The sequence below is a fragment of the Myxocyprinus asiaticus genome, chromosome 38 (genome assembly GCF_019703515.2).
Source record: "Myxocyprinus asiaticus isolate MX2 ecotype Aquarium Trade chromosome 38, UBuf_Myxa_2, whole genome shotgun sequence".
Lineage (NCBI taxonomy): Eukaryota > Metazoa > Chordata > Actinopteri > Cypriniformes > Catostomidae > Myxocyprinus > Myxocyprinus asiaticus.
Genome location: NC_059381.1, coordinates 15,136,963 through 15,153,749, shown reverse-complemented (window position 1 = coordinate 15,153,749; position 16,787 = coordinate 15,136,963). Strand labels below are relative to the sequence as shown.

The 16,787-nt window shown below is 38.3% G+C and overlaps 1 protein-coding gene across 1 annotated transcript; it reads right to left on the bottom strand.

Annotated features, from left to right (window-relative positions):
* Positions 1-5,347: 5,347 nt before the first annotated feature.
* LOC127428888 (crk-like protein) lies at positions 5,348-15,787 on the bottom strand. Its single transcript, XM_051677554.1, has 3 exons — positions 14,658-15,787; positions 13,780-14,251; positions 5,348-7,688 (listed from the first exon to the last, which is right to left on the bottom strand). Exons 1-3 carry the CDS (start codon positions 14,966-14,968, stop codon positions 7,554-7,556), a joined length of 918 nt encoding a protein of 305 aa, XP_051533514.1. The 5' UTR covers positions 14,969-15,787; the 3' UTR covers positions 5,348-7,553.
* Positions 15,788-16,787: the final 1,000 nt, after the last annotated feature.

The window sequence follows — 16,787 nt, the reverse complement described above, 5'->3', positions numbered from 1 at the left end:
CCATATCAAACGCCTTTTCGGTGTCATGTGAGATGGCAGTGACCGGAGTCTGATCATTCGCCACCGACCACATGATATTGATGAAATGCCTAATGTTATCAGAAGAGCTGCGGCCCCGAATAAACCCTGCCTGATCTATATGTGTAAGAGATGTCATAACTTAATCGGTTAGCCAGAATTTTTTACAATATTTTTACATCTAGCTGGATGAGGGAAATTGGACGGTTACTCTTAAACTCGCTAAGATCTTTGTCCTTTTTAAGAATCAGACTGATCCGAGCTTTCCATTCTTTAATGATTCTGTATAAACTTCTAGCAAAAGTGGAGCCAATTCTGTAGCATAAGATCTAAAAGATTCAGCGGCAAAGCCGTCTGGCCCCAGAGACTTGCCTGTAGGCAAGGCCTTAGTTACCTCGCCAAGCTCCTCCAATGTTAGCTCAGAATCAAGAATTTTTTTTTGTTCAGTCGTCAGTTTATGGAGTTCTAATGGTTCCACAAGTTTCTAATATCTTCATCAGTAGATGAAGACATGGAACTAAAGAGATCAAGATAGAATTCTTTAAAAGCATCATTAATATCAATGGCCGAGGTAAAAATTTCACCACCAGCTGATTTCACTGAAGGAATCGTAGAAAAAGACTCTCTCTCTGCTTTATATATCTAGCCAGAAGTTTTCTTGTTTTGTCCCCCGACTGTCTTGCCCTGAATAGCCAAAACTCCACCTTCTGTGACAAAATAGTGTTATATCTGTATTTCAATCGGGTCAATTCTCTGAGGCCATCAGACGACATTCGGCGCTTCAGCTCTGCCTCAGCACTTTTAATATTCCCTTCCAACTCCACGAGTTCTCGTGCTTTGGATTTTTTGATGAATGAGGCATACTGTATGATCCGACCCCTAAGAACCGCCTTAAGTGCCTCCCAAGCCATGCCCACAGAGGATACTGAGGACCAGTTGGTCTCCACATAAACATTGATTTCGGCCTTTAACATTTGTTGAAATTCAGGATTTTGTAAAAGGGATACATTAAAGCACCAACTACATATTTCTCTGTATGTGGCAACACCTCTAAACTCACCAGGGCGTGATCTGAGACTAAGATGTTTCCAATTGAGCAATTAACAGATGAAATTAGGGACTTAGCTATAAAAAAACAAATCTATTCTAGAGTAAATCTTATGGACTGATGAAAAACAATTATAGTCCCTACCAGATGGGTTCAAAAGTCTCCAAATATCTGTAAGACCCCCATATCTTCCCAAATTTTTCAGCTTCCTGCGGGGAAAGATGAGTTTCTTGAAGAAACACTATATCATATTTCTTACGTTTAAGAAAATAAATAACCTTCCTTCTTTTTATGGGGTGCCCCAACCCATTCACATTCCATGTGGAAAGAGACAATCCACTCATATTAACATTTACAATTTTGACATATTAGAAAAACTAGATTGTGTCAAAAACAAAAATTATAAACATCAACATTGGTGCAACAATCAACCCCCGAACTTCCCCCAGAAAAAAAACAAAAACAAAAAAAACAGAAAAAAGAAAAACAGCGCCAACCGGCATCCATCCCTCTAAACTCAAACAGTCCATGTAAGCCTACGAAAGCCCCCGCAACAACTTTGACATTGGATTGCTCAAGTCCGGTGTTTCTATACAAATTTTGTGAGACAATAGTACACAACAGAAAAAATCTATAAAACAAACTCCATCCAATAGGAGGCATAAGCACAAGAAACGTGCAGATTCATCCACAAACTGTCCCGAAGGAGTGGTACTCCACAAAACAAACTCCAGCCGCTAGGCGGAACCAGCACAAAAAGAAACAAAAAGGTGCTCAGTTTCCTCGGACAGTCAAGTTAATGTTCAGTGAGTCAGGCCAACTTGGCTGTTACATGAGTGCAACAGATTCCCTAATCACTCCAATGTTTTGCAAGAAATATTCCACAAAACAAACTCCATCGAATAGGAGGCATAAGCACAAAGAAGGTGCAGATTCATCTACAAACTGTCCCGAGGTAGTGTTATTCCCCAAAACAATCTCCAGCCACTAGGTGGAACCAACATAAAAAAAAAAATAAATAAAATGGGTGCCCAGTTTCCTCTGACAGTCAAGTGAATGTTCAGTGAGTCAGGCCCACTCGGCTGCATCGAGAGTGTCACACAATGACTTACTCATTCCATTGACTTTATGAAGGACATCGCTTGCTGTGGGCATGTAAATATTTTGTGGCCATCCTTAGTATCTGTTCTCAATTGGCCAGGAACATCAGTGCAAAAGCGACCTTCCGCTGATGTAGGTTGCTTGCATTCCTTGAATCGATCACATTTCTCTCTTGTCAAATTAACAAATCTGGGAACAAGAAAATGCTGTGGTTCTTCCAAGAAAGCTTTCCTTTACTCATCGCCTTGCGTAACACGAGATCTTTATCGAATGATCTCAGAAATTTAGCCAGAATTGATCGGGGCCTGTCTCCCTCCGCAGATCTCCGAGCCGGGAACTTTGTGAGCTCGCTCAATTTCCAATTTATGGCCTGTTGTGTCAAGCAGACTCGGGAAGAGCTCGTCTAGGAGTTTCACCATATCTCGGACTTCTTCATCCTCAGGAATTCCAACAATTTGGACGTTGTTTCGCCGGTTACAATTCTCAAGACACTCCAAGTCTACCTTGGTCGCTAGCAGGTTAGCAGCTAATTCCCTCTCTGATGACCCCTGATTATCGATCCGTTTCTCAACATCCGTCACTCTTGTAACCAACTCAGTGAATTTCGTCTCCATGGCAGTGATCGATCGACATATTACAGCAAGATCCTCCAAGTCAGCAACGACCTTCATCAGCATCGCCGTCATGTTCAACAATTGACGCTGAATCTCTTTCACCTCACTGGCCAAATTGAGTCCTGGGCTTGAGGCCTGTTGCTCAGGGGATTCAGCTTGAGCATGTAAGTGTCTTTTAATGTCTCCAGAGCCCAAGGATTGTGAATTCTTTGACATATTGTCTTCCTAGAACAGTTATGGAACAGGGTGTGTCGAATATCACTGGTTTATAACACAAAAAGTATTAAAAACTAGCAAAGTGTGCAGAGCTCGCCGTTCACACATCCGAACCTTGCATGGCGCCACGCGACTCCTCAATTGTGCTATTTTATCCATTTAGTCTTTTCGCTTATATTGAGGTCATCACTTTAAGAGCTGGCCTGTCACATATTATGGTAAGGTTCAATCTATAGCAGCAGAATTAGCCTTGGGACAGGCTGGTAATGGGCTAAAATGGGCCTGCATCGACCTCTGCTTTAGTTACTCAGTGATGGATCCTCAAAAAGAATCCATTTCCATCAATCCCAGAGTAGAATAGCATATTAAATTATTCAAATTTAACCTTTCAGAAACTCACGAGGTTAAGAGAGAAGCGAGTATGCAAGCACTTGTATGGTTAGTTAAAATAACAATTAACATGCCTTCTATAAAATACTCGCTGTCCTGAAACAATTAGGCCGCACTCTTTGCTCAAGAATGAATTTGTTTTCTAACCATGTTATCAGCATAATACATTTTTTGCCACAAGACATTTTTAAGGTGCTGCCCTGTAAAGATTTTTTTTTGTGTGTGTGTGCATTTGAGGTCTCGAGAAGTGTTGAGAGGATTTCAGGAAAGCTTTTCCAAAAATAGTCAGTCACACACAACCTTTTATTTTACATCGCCTGCTCTAACTTAGAACAACTAAAAATAAACTGCCCCCTCTAACAAATCTGGAGTGTTATTTTCAAAGGCAAAAGAACAAATCTCAAAACTGACTTAAGTCTCATACATTGCTATTATTTAATCCTAACATAAACCAAATTCTTTCTTTTGTATTTCCGCTTCAATTGACAAATGTCCAACAATCAGATCTTTAGATATAACATCAAAGCAAACTCCTCTATTTCTCCAGCTCCCTATAATAAAATATCAAAGCCCAGCAACAATTGCACAATTTGCCTTATTTTTAGCCCCACCATTGCAGTGTCTGTCAGGTTTCCTAAGCACATGCACAGTTCTGGAGTGATGGTTTGATGTTGTTGAGCTTATCTGCACCTATTTTCAAGAATCATATGACCAACACAACCATTTGCATACATAAGCACCCTGCAAATGTCATAATTAACAGGCTTTGAAGAGTGACTGTATTCTCCTGCAATCAAGTTTACACAAAGATTTAATATATGCATTTGGAAAACAATGAAAAAGAAGTCTGTTTAAAGTCAATTCTAACCTCAATTTATATGAATTGGTTTATATAATTAGGTGCAAAGCATAGGCAGTTTTCTTTTCCTTCCATTTTCCCCAAAGAAAATTGGGACATTTTTAAATAAGACACTGTTTGGGGAGGGTCTCAAAATTCCTGGTGCCAATTATGGATTCAGTCTCTCAAACCCTTTAGCACAATCAACAGTGCTAAATGTTATGTACATTTTAGCTACTAACTTTTGAACCATGATTTTCCAACTATTTGAAATGTATGTAGGAAAATCAGTGTAAAAAAAAAACAAAACAAAAAAAAAAACAATAGCATCCAGGTTTGGAATGACACGAGTTGAGCAAATAATCACACATTTTTCACTTCCAGTTAAACTATTTCTTTAAAGAGTACTTTTTTGACCTCCAGGTGGCAGTCTACAGATAAACTCCTCCCCTGAATATCCCCTTGTCATTAGTTGCTACACAGTACGCTCAATAAGTGATGGCAAATTGCCATGATGTATCTATGCCCACAGACAAGGAAGCACAAGCACACCCTTGATTCCCAAATTCTCCCTTCAACACTTGCAAATACTTGTGAAAAAATCAGTGGTAAAAGGAATAACACATCACTGGTGTTTCCAAATCTGTGCAGTAAACAACCTTTCCTACACCGAAACATATAAAACGTATTCTGTTTGAACTTAAGTGGTATAACATACACATCAACATTCACTTATCAAGGCCACAGATCCAAACACTTAAAAAGAGATCCTGACTTATTGAATAAAGAGGCAAAGCTTGACCTTCATAACTTTCTCTAGGTCTTCATAACATTGGTTTCTTTTTTTAAACACTTCATTAAAATTCTTTAATTATCTCCTCTCTCCAGGGCATTGTCACAATCACAACTGCTGCTAATAAAAATTCAAGTGAGATGGAGTTACCAAGTCCCTGTTCCAGATACAGGACGTTGTCTCTAAACAGGCTGTTACGTCAGCATTTTGTTGAACACAATGTCTGTAGAAACACACAGGTTTGGAATTGTCCCACTTTAGGACACTGAAGTCTCTAGAAAACCACTCTTAAGGGTCAGCATGCATGTGAGGTTGGTCATAGGCACACAGAGAATTAGACATAAATTTTATTTATTTGTTCTGTACATAATGGGCAATACCAGCATGGGTGTTAACCATGGGAATTATTATTAACACATGTAAATGGAGTAAGAAAATAAAAGGCACAAATTTTCATTTTTAACAAATGATGCCACATGGATATTCAGTAATGTGAAAAAAAATAATAATACTGTTAAAGCCTTACCAAAAGAAACAAAATCTTAAGCATTTGAAACCTTAAATTGAGCGATTCTAAAAGATATGGGTAGGTCAATTGACAGCATTTTTGGCATAATGTCGATTACCACAAAAAGTTATTTCGACTTGTCCCCCCCTTTTCTTTATAAAAAAAAAAAAAAAGCAAAAGTTGAGGTTACAATGAGGCACTTACAATGTAAGTGAATGGGGCCAATTTTTGGAAGGGTTTTAATGAAGAAATAGGAAGCTTAATTTTATAAAAGCACTTACATTAGTTCTTCTGTTAAAACTAGTATTATTTGAGCTGTAAAGTTGTTTAAATCATAATTTTTAGGGTTTGTTGACATTTCATCATCATGGCAAAGAAGTTGTAAAACTGGATAATACTTTACACAGAAAAGGTTAGCAAGTGATGTTATCACACTAAAATCATGTTAACATGCATTTATTTTATGTCTTGTGTCTATACTTTTGAAATGGTGGGTTTTTTAACCTTTACAGATTGACCCCATTCACTTCCATTGTAAGTGCCTTTCTGTAACCTTTCTGTTTTTTTAAGAAAAGGAGGGGCAAGTCAAAAAATTGTGTGTTAATCAATATTATGCCACAAATGCCGTCAATTGAGCTTAACTTATATTGAACCCAGAATATTACTTTACCATGAATATTTAGCCTTAACTTGATGCTGGGAAAGGAAAACCAATCAATAGATATATTTCAAAAGGAAAATGGGAATAAATAAAAAAAACAGGAATAGAGAAATGACATGAAGCAGCATTTAATCTTAGAGGGAAAATCCTCTTGGCCAGGAGGTCATGCACAGAGGCCACCAGCAGGCATTTATATCCCTTTTTAGAAAAGTTTCACACCAGTTTATTCAGCACACAGTAAATGCTTAATTTAACAGCTGTCAAAGAAAAAATAGAAACTGGTTACAGATGGACAAAACCTAAAAGTTGTGTGTAGATACTGAATCAAAACCAGGCAGAAACCATCAAAGTTTTAATATATTTATAATAAAGACCTTGTGATGTGCAGTAACAGTAAAGAAGCAGAGAGATCCAGACTTTACTGACACCAGAACTAAAGGCAATGATGAGTGTATGGTCAGACACTGAATCCAATCCTCAAGAGATGAGCTCCTGACTGTGCAGATTACATTTCCATCTTGGCATATATGAGGTGGATTTTTTCCCCTTACACTCCCCTAAACCCAAAGCTGCATCACTAAGGTATCACAACTGGATGCAAAGATGCTCCACAGGCAAGCCCTTCACCATTTAAAAGTTAAATCCCTCAAGAGTCTAGCCACAACCATCTAACTACACTATTACTGCAATTTACAGATTTCAAGTTATTATGGCACAAATAAAAAAAAGGCTACAGTAAACTAGTCCCACATATTCTACTTGGACAAAGACAGTGTAACTGGTAAGTGATGCAGTTGTCTCTAAGAAACCACCACTGCAGAGAACTAGCAGGGCTGTTACCATGATTCAGATCAGTATAATTTGGATTACGTTTAAATGTAACAAAACAAAAAATGATCAATGTGGGAAAAATGCATATTGGACCAAACAACTAAGCATTTGGCAATCAAACCAGAGGTTTAATCCTCAGTTCCAATTCCCTTTCTTAACACAAATATATTTAGCTTGCAAAAGTCAAAGCTGAAGAGAGAAAACTGAAAGGGCAGTGGCAGAGAGTGGCAAGAAAGGCTCCAGTCATGATGGAGGCCTCATCTCACCTTGGCACAGGTACAGATGGTCGATGGCATGGAAATATCAGGACATATAGGGCAGATATTAATTTTTTTTATTTTTTTATTTGCCTGTAACCAGGTGAGGGGGATTAAGAACCGTTTGATTTCAGAGCTTTAAACAGTCAAAAGCTGCGCAAATGGTTTGCTTCAGAAATGCGCCATGGCTGAGCCCCAAGGCAGGCAAGCGTAATACCGGTGGTGACTTGGTGGGGCAGCCTGGAAGTGTACAGGGTGGTGACAGAGCGAGGCCCAGGTCATTCGTTCTCATCTGGGTTTTGGGGGTCTAATATTTTCACATGGGTGAAGGGAAATGAACCTCTCCGGCCGTTTACTTCCCCTTCCCACTGACCGCTGATGTTCATCCTAGTCACTTTCACAATGTCACCCACCTATGGAAAAACATGATAAATTAAAATACGGCCTCAATACAAATAATGTACAGATCTCTTAAAACCTTTAGGGCACACACAGAACAAACTGAAGAGCATGGCATTCCCATTTAGTATGACAGAAAAATGCCACTGAATTCTTACAAAGCTCATTCTAACAGTCTAGCAACAGGAATGCCAAACTGAGATCATCTATCCGCAACCTATAAAAATATGTAATATGCAAAATGAAAAAATTTACAAAACAATTAAAAAAATAAATCACAATATCTATAAAAGAACATTTTATGATTTATTAATTTTTTTTGTCCATACTGCTCAGCCCTAAATGTGATATCCATTATGACCTTATGAATAAAGTCCTGCCGGCCCAAAATTAGATAGTTGGTCTGGCTTAAAATGCAAGGGGTTGACTGGTCCCTTAGAAATAATCTAAAATTAATCTTGATGCCAAAGACCACCCAAACATGATGATCCCCTTGTGAGGGACCCCCTAAAATACAATGTCAGTTATATACTTTCATGTATTAGGCTAAAATCTATTTAAACTGTGTGAGAAAAATAGTATGCATTACATTAAGACAACACAGGCCTTCCAAAATTAAATAATTGGCTTTTATATTGTTGTATTGTATTAAAGCAAAAAAACATGTTTAAAATTTTAGCCTTTATGAAAAATATTAAATTTATTTAGTTGATGGTGATCTTTTTCTATCAACGATTAGAATAATGTTACATGTATAAACCTGAAGTATTTTTTCCACAGACCCCCTAGCACCCCGAATCTCATTTTGAAAACCCCTGAATAAAAACACCACTTTTCAAAACCTAAAAACAACATTGAACCATACTAAATAGGGGTGGGCAATATGACCAAACTCTTATCACGATACGAGTAATTTTATATCATGATAACAATACATCTCACTATATAGTTACATTTTTCAACAAAAAAAAAGATATTTGGAATTTAAATCAACCTTACCTTAGAGCTAAATTTCACATAATGCAACATTTCAGTCTGATGTAGACTAGTATTATTATAAACTTTCCTCAAGAAACATCATCTCAGAGCAATGCAACAAAGAAAATACATAGGCAAAAAAAAAAAAAAACACTCAATGAAAATAAACACTTCATTAGGCTTTTAATGATTTAAGTCATCACTGTAGAGAATATTTCAATATTGGAAGGCAAACATGGCCTGTTTGTTTCCAAATATCAGACATCATTTGAACTGAATTCTATTAAGGATGATGATATGTAGTTAAAAACCTGCATGCCATGATTGTTGGTGCATGACACATTGTTTAGCTCCAGCGATAGCGTGTGAAACACAGCTGCGCGTCAAAGAAGCGCATTTAGAACGTCTTTACATTTGCATGAAAAATTGTCAGTGCATGAAAAACCCTGTAAATAATTCTTCAGGGGCCGTTTACACAACAACGTTTTCAACTAAAAACGGAAAACTTTATGCGTTTTGGCTGTTCGTTTACACGACATCGGCGTTTTGGGGCCTGAAAATGCAAACTTTTGAAAACGCAAACTTTTGAAAACGATGCCGTTATCATCTCTGTGTAAATATACAAAAACGTGAATTTGTGAAAACGATGACATCATGCGCACGCGTATTACGTGTTCAGTCTATAGGCATGTGTGCGAGTACTTCAAAACAACACGCGAGACATTCAAAACAACAATGGCTGTCTACAGGACTGTGTTTGTGCTGCTCAAGATTTTGAGTTTATTGACGCTTCTCCAGCAAAGTAACTGTAGTAATAAAGCAACCTCATCTTCCGTCCAGACAAAATTTCTCGATGCTTTCGCCATCTTTGTTTGTTCCACAGCTCTGTGGAAGAATGCTTATGTGCGCAGGCGAGTAGTGTTTCTTTACAAAGTGACATCGCATCTACTGGCCTGTCATGCATAATACAGCGGTTTTAGTCGTTTTCGCGGATCCGTGTGAACGGATCGTTTTGACAATGTTGTGTCTGTACGCGAAACTTTTCAAAAACGCAAAGGAAAAACTTTTCCGTTTTTAGTACATCGTTGTGTAAACGTACCCTCAGTCTCACGTGAGGCCGCTCCGCCTTCCTCCTCCATTTCGCCCACAGAACCACATGTCACGTGAATAGAATGAGGTGCACATTTCTTGCCACATGATAGTGATTTTGCGTAACCGCTATAGAGACGATAATCCAAAATGTATACCGGTTGACAAATTTCTACTGGTTTAATCGCATCTACCGGTATATTGCCCACCCCTAATACTAAGCATTATAAAACTTTTAGATAGCTTAAGTTCACCCTTCTTGGCTTACATTTGAGACTGATTTTTACTGTGCATAATAAAACAGGCATGCTTCAATTTTCTCAAAATGCTTAAAATAGCAGTACTCAATTAGTTCATTTTGCTTTAGTCCGTAACATACTCAGCGTCATATTCCTTGTTTCCATAAACAAGCTGCACTCATACGTAAAACACAGCAGACAATAGGAAAATCTGAAACAAGGCAGAATGAAAAAAATGATCTGCATTTAATCCTATCCATGAGTTTCTCTGGTGTTTTTTCTTTCCTTGCTGAATCAACAGACATGTTCTCAAGTTGACTAAAAATATGTTATGTACTTCTTTTAGCAAACGGACAAGGTCTTGCATGTAGAAACAGACGGAAGGGTGCTGGAACTTGCCAGGTGGGATGACTAAGCATGGAATTCCATTCTAAACCCTGAACAAACCAATTCGGAATTCCACACTGAATTAAGCTCCTCCCTGTGATCTGACAGGGAGAGTAGCTGGGGGGCAGGAGTCTCTGTGCTTATTATAATGTTAGTCATCATTTAGGTCTTAAAAACAGACTACCCCAAGTACATTTGAAACATTTCTGCAACATTCCCACTTTCAGCAATCAAACGGTTCAAAAAGAGATGAGCGACTGATACAAATTAATAGATTTAACAATCACCATGAACAGGAGCATAAAGTAAATTAAAAATAAGAATAAACACTGAGCATATGAAGTTTTTTTTATTTTTATTATTAATATATTGATAGGTCTACTCAAAGTAAAGTCCCTAAGAAATGCTGAACTGAGCAGAAAGGACATGAGCTGACAAGTGTGTCAGCAAGAGAAATAATTGGTCATTTAGCATTTTTTTACTATCAGCACCATCTGACCATTTTGGGGAAAATATAAGGAAGGGTGAGATACTTTTAAATGTGCATCACTTTATGAGTAAAACCTTGTGAACCATAGAGAAGTAGCTCCATTAAAGGAATATTCTGGGCTCAATAAAATTTAAGCTCGATTGACAGCAATTGTGGCACAATTCTGATTACCACAATTTATTTGACTTGTCCCTCCTTTTCTTTATAAAAAAATTTAAAATAAAAATAAATATCTGGGTTCCAGTGAGCCACTTACAATGAAAGTGAATGGGGCCAATTCATAAAAGTAAAAAAAAATAAACTCACTGTTTCAAAAGTGTAGCCACGAGACATAAACAATATGCAAATTAACATGATTTTAGTGTATAATTTGCTTAGTATTTCTGTGTAAAGTTATAGACAATTTAACTACATCATCATGGAAACGAAGTTGTCAACAAACCCTAAAATGACTGTAAAAAAAAAAAACTTTACAGCTCAAATAATACATGAGTTTTAACAGAAGAATTATAAATGCAATTGTAATAAAATTATAAGCTTCATATTTCTGCCTTTAAACCCTCCAAAAAATTGGCCCCATTCACTTACATTTTAATGGCCTTCCTGTAACTTTTTCTTTTTTTTTCTTTTTTAAAGAAAAGGATGGGCGGGGGCCTGAGTAGCTCAGCGAATACTGATGCTGACTACCACCCCTGGAGTCATGAGTTCGATTCCAGGGCATGCTGAGTGACTGCAGCCAGGTCTCCTAAGCAGCCAAATTGGTTGCTAGGGAGGGTAGAGTCACTTGGGGTAACATCCCCGTGGTCGCGATTAGTGGTTCTCGCTCTCAATGGGGTGCGTGGCAAGTTGTGCGTGGATCACAGAGTAGCATGAGTCTCCACATCACGATAAGATGCACGGATTGGTGATCTCAGAAGCGGAGGCAACTGAGACTTGTCCTCCACCACCTGGATTGCGGGGATTAACCGTGCCACCACGAGGACCTACTAAGTAGTGGGAATTGGGCATTTCAAATTGGGAGAAAAGGGGATAAAACATTTTTTTTTTTTTTTTTTTTAAAAGAGGGGCGAGTCAAAATTATTTTTTATGGTAATCAACATTATGCCACAAATGCTGTCAATTGAGCTTAACTTGTATTGAACCCGGAATATTCCTTTAAGTGTCTATGGCAGCCGACACTGCATCTTGTATTCCTATAAATCAACAAATAGAATAGACAGCAACATGGGTTGTAATTTGACAAAAGGTTGCCAATATCATTCATGATCAAATAATAATAATTTTAAAAAAAAGGGAAACTATAGAATTCTTGATATTCTCGTTCATTCATCTGAGCACATTTGATGCCAAATGCATCATGCTTTCGATGGTTATCCATATTTTAATAGGCACTGGCTCCAATGCATACTCGCAGAAAATAAAGTCTGGATAAATACACAGTTTTAAAGGCCTTGAGATTAGGCTACATGTATCAAAGAGGTCTTTTCGATGATTACAGAACTTGCAAATCTATATGTTTAATCAACAGTTTGTTGTCCATAAGCAACCAGCACCTATAAGACCCCCCAGACAGAATCTGTGAACTTTTGCCGTTTTCAGCACTGATTTTGTTGGAAAATCTGTGGAATTCTAATGGATTTGAATTATAAACATAGTAAATGTGTTTAACTCAATTGAGAGTTCTACAGTCTTAAAGGAATAGTTTACCAAAAAATGAAAATTCTCTCATCATTTACGCACCCTCTTGTCATCCAAGATGTGTATGACTTTCTTCCACTGAACACAAAGATTTTTAGAAGAATATCTCAGCTCTGTTGGTCCATACAATGCAAGTGAATAGTGACCAGACCTTTGAAGTTCCAAAAATCACTAAGGCAGCATAAATGTAATCCATACGAATCCAGTGTTTAAATCCATGTCTTCTGAAGAGATTTGATAAGGGTGGGTGAGAAACAGATCAATATTTAAGTCCTTTTTTTTTTTTTTACCATAAATCGCCACTTTCACTTTCAAAATGTGAAAGAATGTGAATGTTGAAGTGAAAGTGGAAATTTATAGTATAAAAAGACTTAAATAATTATCTGTTTCTCACCCACACTTATTATATTTCTTCTGAAGACATGGATTATACCACTGGAGTCTTATGGATTACTTTTATGTGGTTCTTATGTTATTTTTGGAGCTTGAAAGTAGGGATGGGCATGAGTACTTGGACGTGGCAGCAAAGATCGATCATGAAAACGATGATCGATGGTGATCATGCATGTGACTTTTCGTGTAATTCTAAATTCAGTGACAATTACCTGACAACTAAACACAAATGTGTCAAAGAGGGAGCTTATTTTTAATTTTGAGATTGATTACGTTGTGATTTTGAGGGGTACATTGATTGTCAGAGATGTCTCATAGTAACCAAACTGATATACGATGCTGCAATGCTATCGTTACGATAATCAAAAGTGTAATTAACTGTGTTTTGAACACCTGTCTCTGCAAAATGTTTGCTAAACACATTTTATTATAATTTAAATATAAGAACTTTGACTAGTTAATGAATATTATTTACTAAAAGTGAAAGTTTGTCACCAACTGTAAACCTCTCTGCCCTTGCTAAAATATTTAATAAACAAAGACAGAAGGGGTGGTATGTGTGGAAATGTTTTAATTTTGAGTGTCCCAATTCTAAGGAAGTCTGCAGAGTTTTCTGCAGAATTCTGAGTTCCCAGATTCCGTACAGGCCTGCTTATAGGGAAAGAGGGCACTGCCCTAACAAGGTACTACTTTATCTAGTCTTATTTTTTATCTAGTCCAGTCTTATAAACAGTAGTTTAGTAACATTTTTCTTTAGTTAACTCTGTCACAAAAATCAATGGTCACTTTGTATATTTTTTTAGTGTCAAAGCCATAAAAGCAAGGACCTACCTCTAGTGCTAAGGCAGTCTTGTCATATGCACAAGGCACTCGTTTCTGGATAGCCTTTGCCATGACAGGCCCATTCTGCATGGAAGGCAGCGGGTTGATGACAGCGCCGGGTGTAACAGGGGGAAGGGGAGATGGAGTCTGAGGCTGGGCATAGGCGTGTGCAGGCTCTGGGATGCCATAGCTATTCGAATTGCGGGAACCATGACCGGGCTGACTAGGGTGAGGTGAAGGCCTCATCAGCTTATCTACATAGGGAACAGGAATCATGCCTATTTGGCCTTCCTTGTTCTTGGCACTCCACCATTGCTCCTCAGGCTTTTCCAGAATAATCAGGACTTCACCCTTCTTGAAAGGAAGGTCTTCAGCATCGCTACCAGTGAAGTCATAAAGAGTCCGCACATACTCCTGGTTCTCATCTCCGAGGCCCCCGGCCGGCTGAATGGGACCGGAGGTTAGAGGGGTACTGGGGTACCTGTAGTTGGAGAAACATTTTTGAACATGAGGCTTCAGAATCTTAAGCAACACAAATGAATAACACTTAAGATTTTTAACACCAACAGTCTAAATGACTGAATTCCATTTTTACTAGGCAACTGTTGTGTGATATTCAATCCACTCCTTAACGTGCACTTTCACAAATAGTTTTCTTCCTGATATCTTTCATGGAAATGACTTTATTTCTTTGTATGTTGCGACTCAATAAGAACATTTAAAAACATACAGGAAGGAAATTAAGAGGAATTGCATCTAGGTTCAACGGACTACTCTTATCTAGGCTCTTACCTCTTAACCAGAGTATGCATGTGAACCAGCAAATTAGGGGAGGGGAAGTACACAAGGATTGATGTGCCAGTGTCAAAACTAAATGACGCGCTTACCTTGGTGCAGGCTCTATCAGGGTGGTCGTATCCAGATAATGTATTTTATAGAACTCCAAAAGGGCAGGTAGATTATCAAACTCTTGGTCGCCTATCTTGAATCTCTTGTTTGGCAAAGAATTGATGATATAATGAGAAACTTTGGAGTTTTCGGACACGGACAGTACGTAGTCACCGGGACAGGTGGACGAATCTCGCACCAAAAACATCCCGTGTCTCTGTCCCTGTAACCTGTTCTGCGCCTCCTGTCTCGAGACCTGACCGAAATACCAGCTGGCTCGGTCCGAGGAGTCGAACCGTGCAGACGACATGTTTACGAAATCGTAAAGGAAAATTAATTAGCAAAAAAGAATAATAAAAAAAGAATAAGTCGATTTGTATGAAGGCTAGTAGACGTTTTTATAAATTCTGTCAAATCCAAGGCAAGTCGACAAATCGACAGTGCTACTGAACCGCAACCTGACGTTTGACCAGACAGGCGTCAACCAACTTTGATGCATCGCTAAATTTTCCAGCAACACGAGAATCACGGCGGGCTTGAACCGGTTAAAACAACCACACCAAAAAGTTAGCAACAAACCCCCAAAACGCGTATTTAGAATTAAAGTTCCCCTTTCCGCTCTCTCTTCCGTGAAAGTAGCTGTAGCTTATGAGACAATATAAAGCGTTAGCCAGCTAGCCGTATTCAATCACCCTCAGCTAAAGATGAGGGAAATATTGCTGTATTATTTTAGTAAATCGCTCTGCGTGACGATTCTAGGCGACATTGGGCAGGTGCGTTCAACAACGAGTCCTGGTTCGTGTATTAGACCAAAGTACAGCAGAGTTTTGTCTCTTATTTGGACTCCCAGCAGACTTCGAAGGCTGTAACAAAAATGGCGGCCCGCAACACGTCTTCACACAAAACGAACTCACAAGTAACGTAAATTCTGAAAAGTTGCCCTGCTCACGCGTTGCTCCCCTTTAGGGTGTACGACTTCACAGAGCGACCGAGAAGATGTTTTTAGTTTGTTTCTTGTGTCTTCTGTTCTTTCCCAGCGTCAGTGTAAAGGCTGCTTCAGCTCCCCACACCGTCCGAGAAATGGCGTCTGGAGGGCGGATCTGCGCGCGCTCCCGGTCTGTCTGATCACTCGTCACGAACGCCTCCTTCTTCTTCTTCTTCTTCTTCTTCTTCTTCTTCTTCTTGGGGTTTTTGGCGTATTTCGCACCTTAGGCACATACCGCCACCTATTTTTTGTTGTTGTTGTTGTTTTTGCAACCAACATTGGTGATCTTTCTACCTTTCTTCTTATGTTTGTTTTGGGTTCCAAAAGCGGTGGGCTTATGTGTTCAGGTTCCATACCTAAACCTCACCATACATGCGTGTTCAGGTCCCATACCTAAACCTCACCATGTGAGTTCCTTCTATATAATTGTTTATGTAGTTTTATGGAAATCGCATATCAAGATCCTCTTATCTTCCGTATCAAATACGTTTGTCTAAACCTGTGTCTATCAAGAACGTTGCAATTACTCTTTGATTCATTTGGTCTTGTATACCTTTCCCTAAGATCCCATTTATCATACTTACATCTTTTGTATTACCTTTTATGTTCTCAATCATATTCTTACTTTCTATATAATATTTTATAAATTTCAATATTACGTGTTCTACTGTTTCCATTTCCATTTTGATGTTTCTCCTTTCATTTCCATAAACTCCTGTGTGTGCCGGTACCCAACAAAATTGTACATCTATTTTCATGTTTTCTAGTGATTTTGGAATTATATACACTGGTGGCCAAAGGTTTGGAATAATGTACAGATTTTTGCAGTTTCAGAAGGAAATTGGTACTTTAATTCACCAAAGTGGCATTCAATTGATCACAATGTATAGTCAGGACATTACTGATGTAAAAAACAGCACCATCACTATTTGAAAAAAAGTAATTTTTGATCAAACCTAGACAGGCCCCATTTCCAACAGCCATCACTCCAACACCTTATCCTTGAGTAATCATGCTAAATTGCTAATTTGGTACTAGAAAATCACTTGCCATTATATCAAACACTGCTGAAAGCTATTTGGTTCGTTAAATGAAGCTTAACATTGTCTTTGTGTTTGTTTTTGAGTTGCCACAGTATGCAATT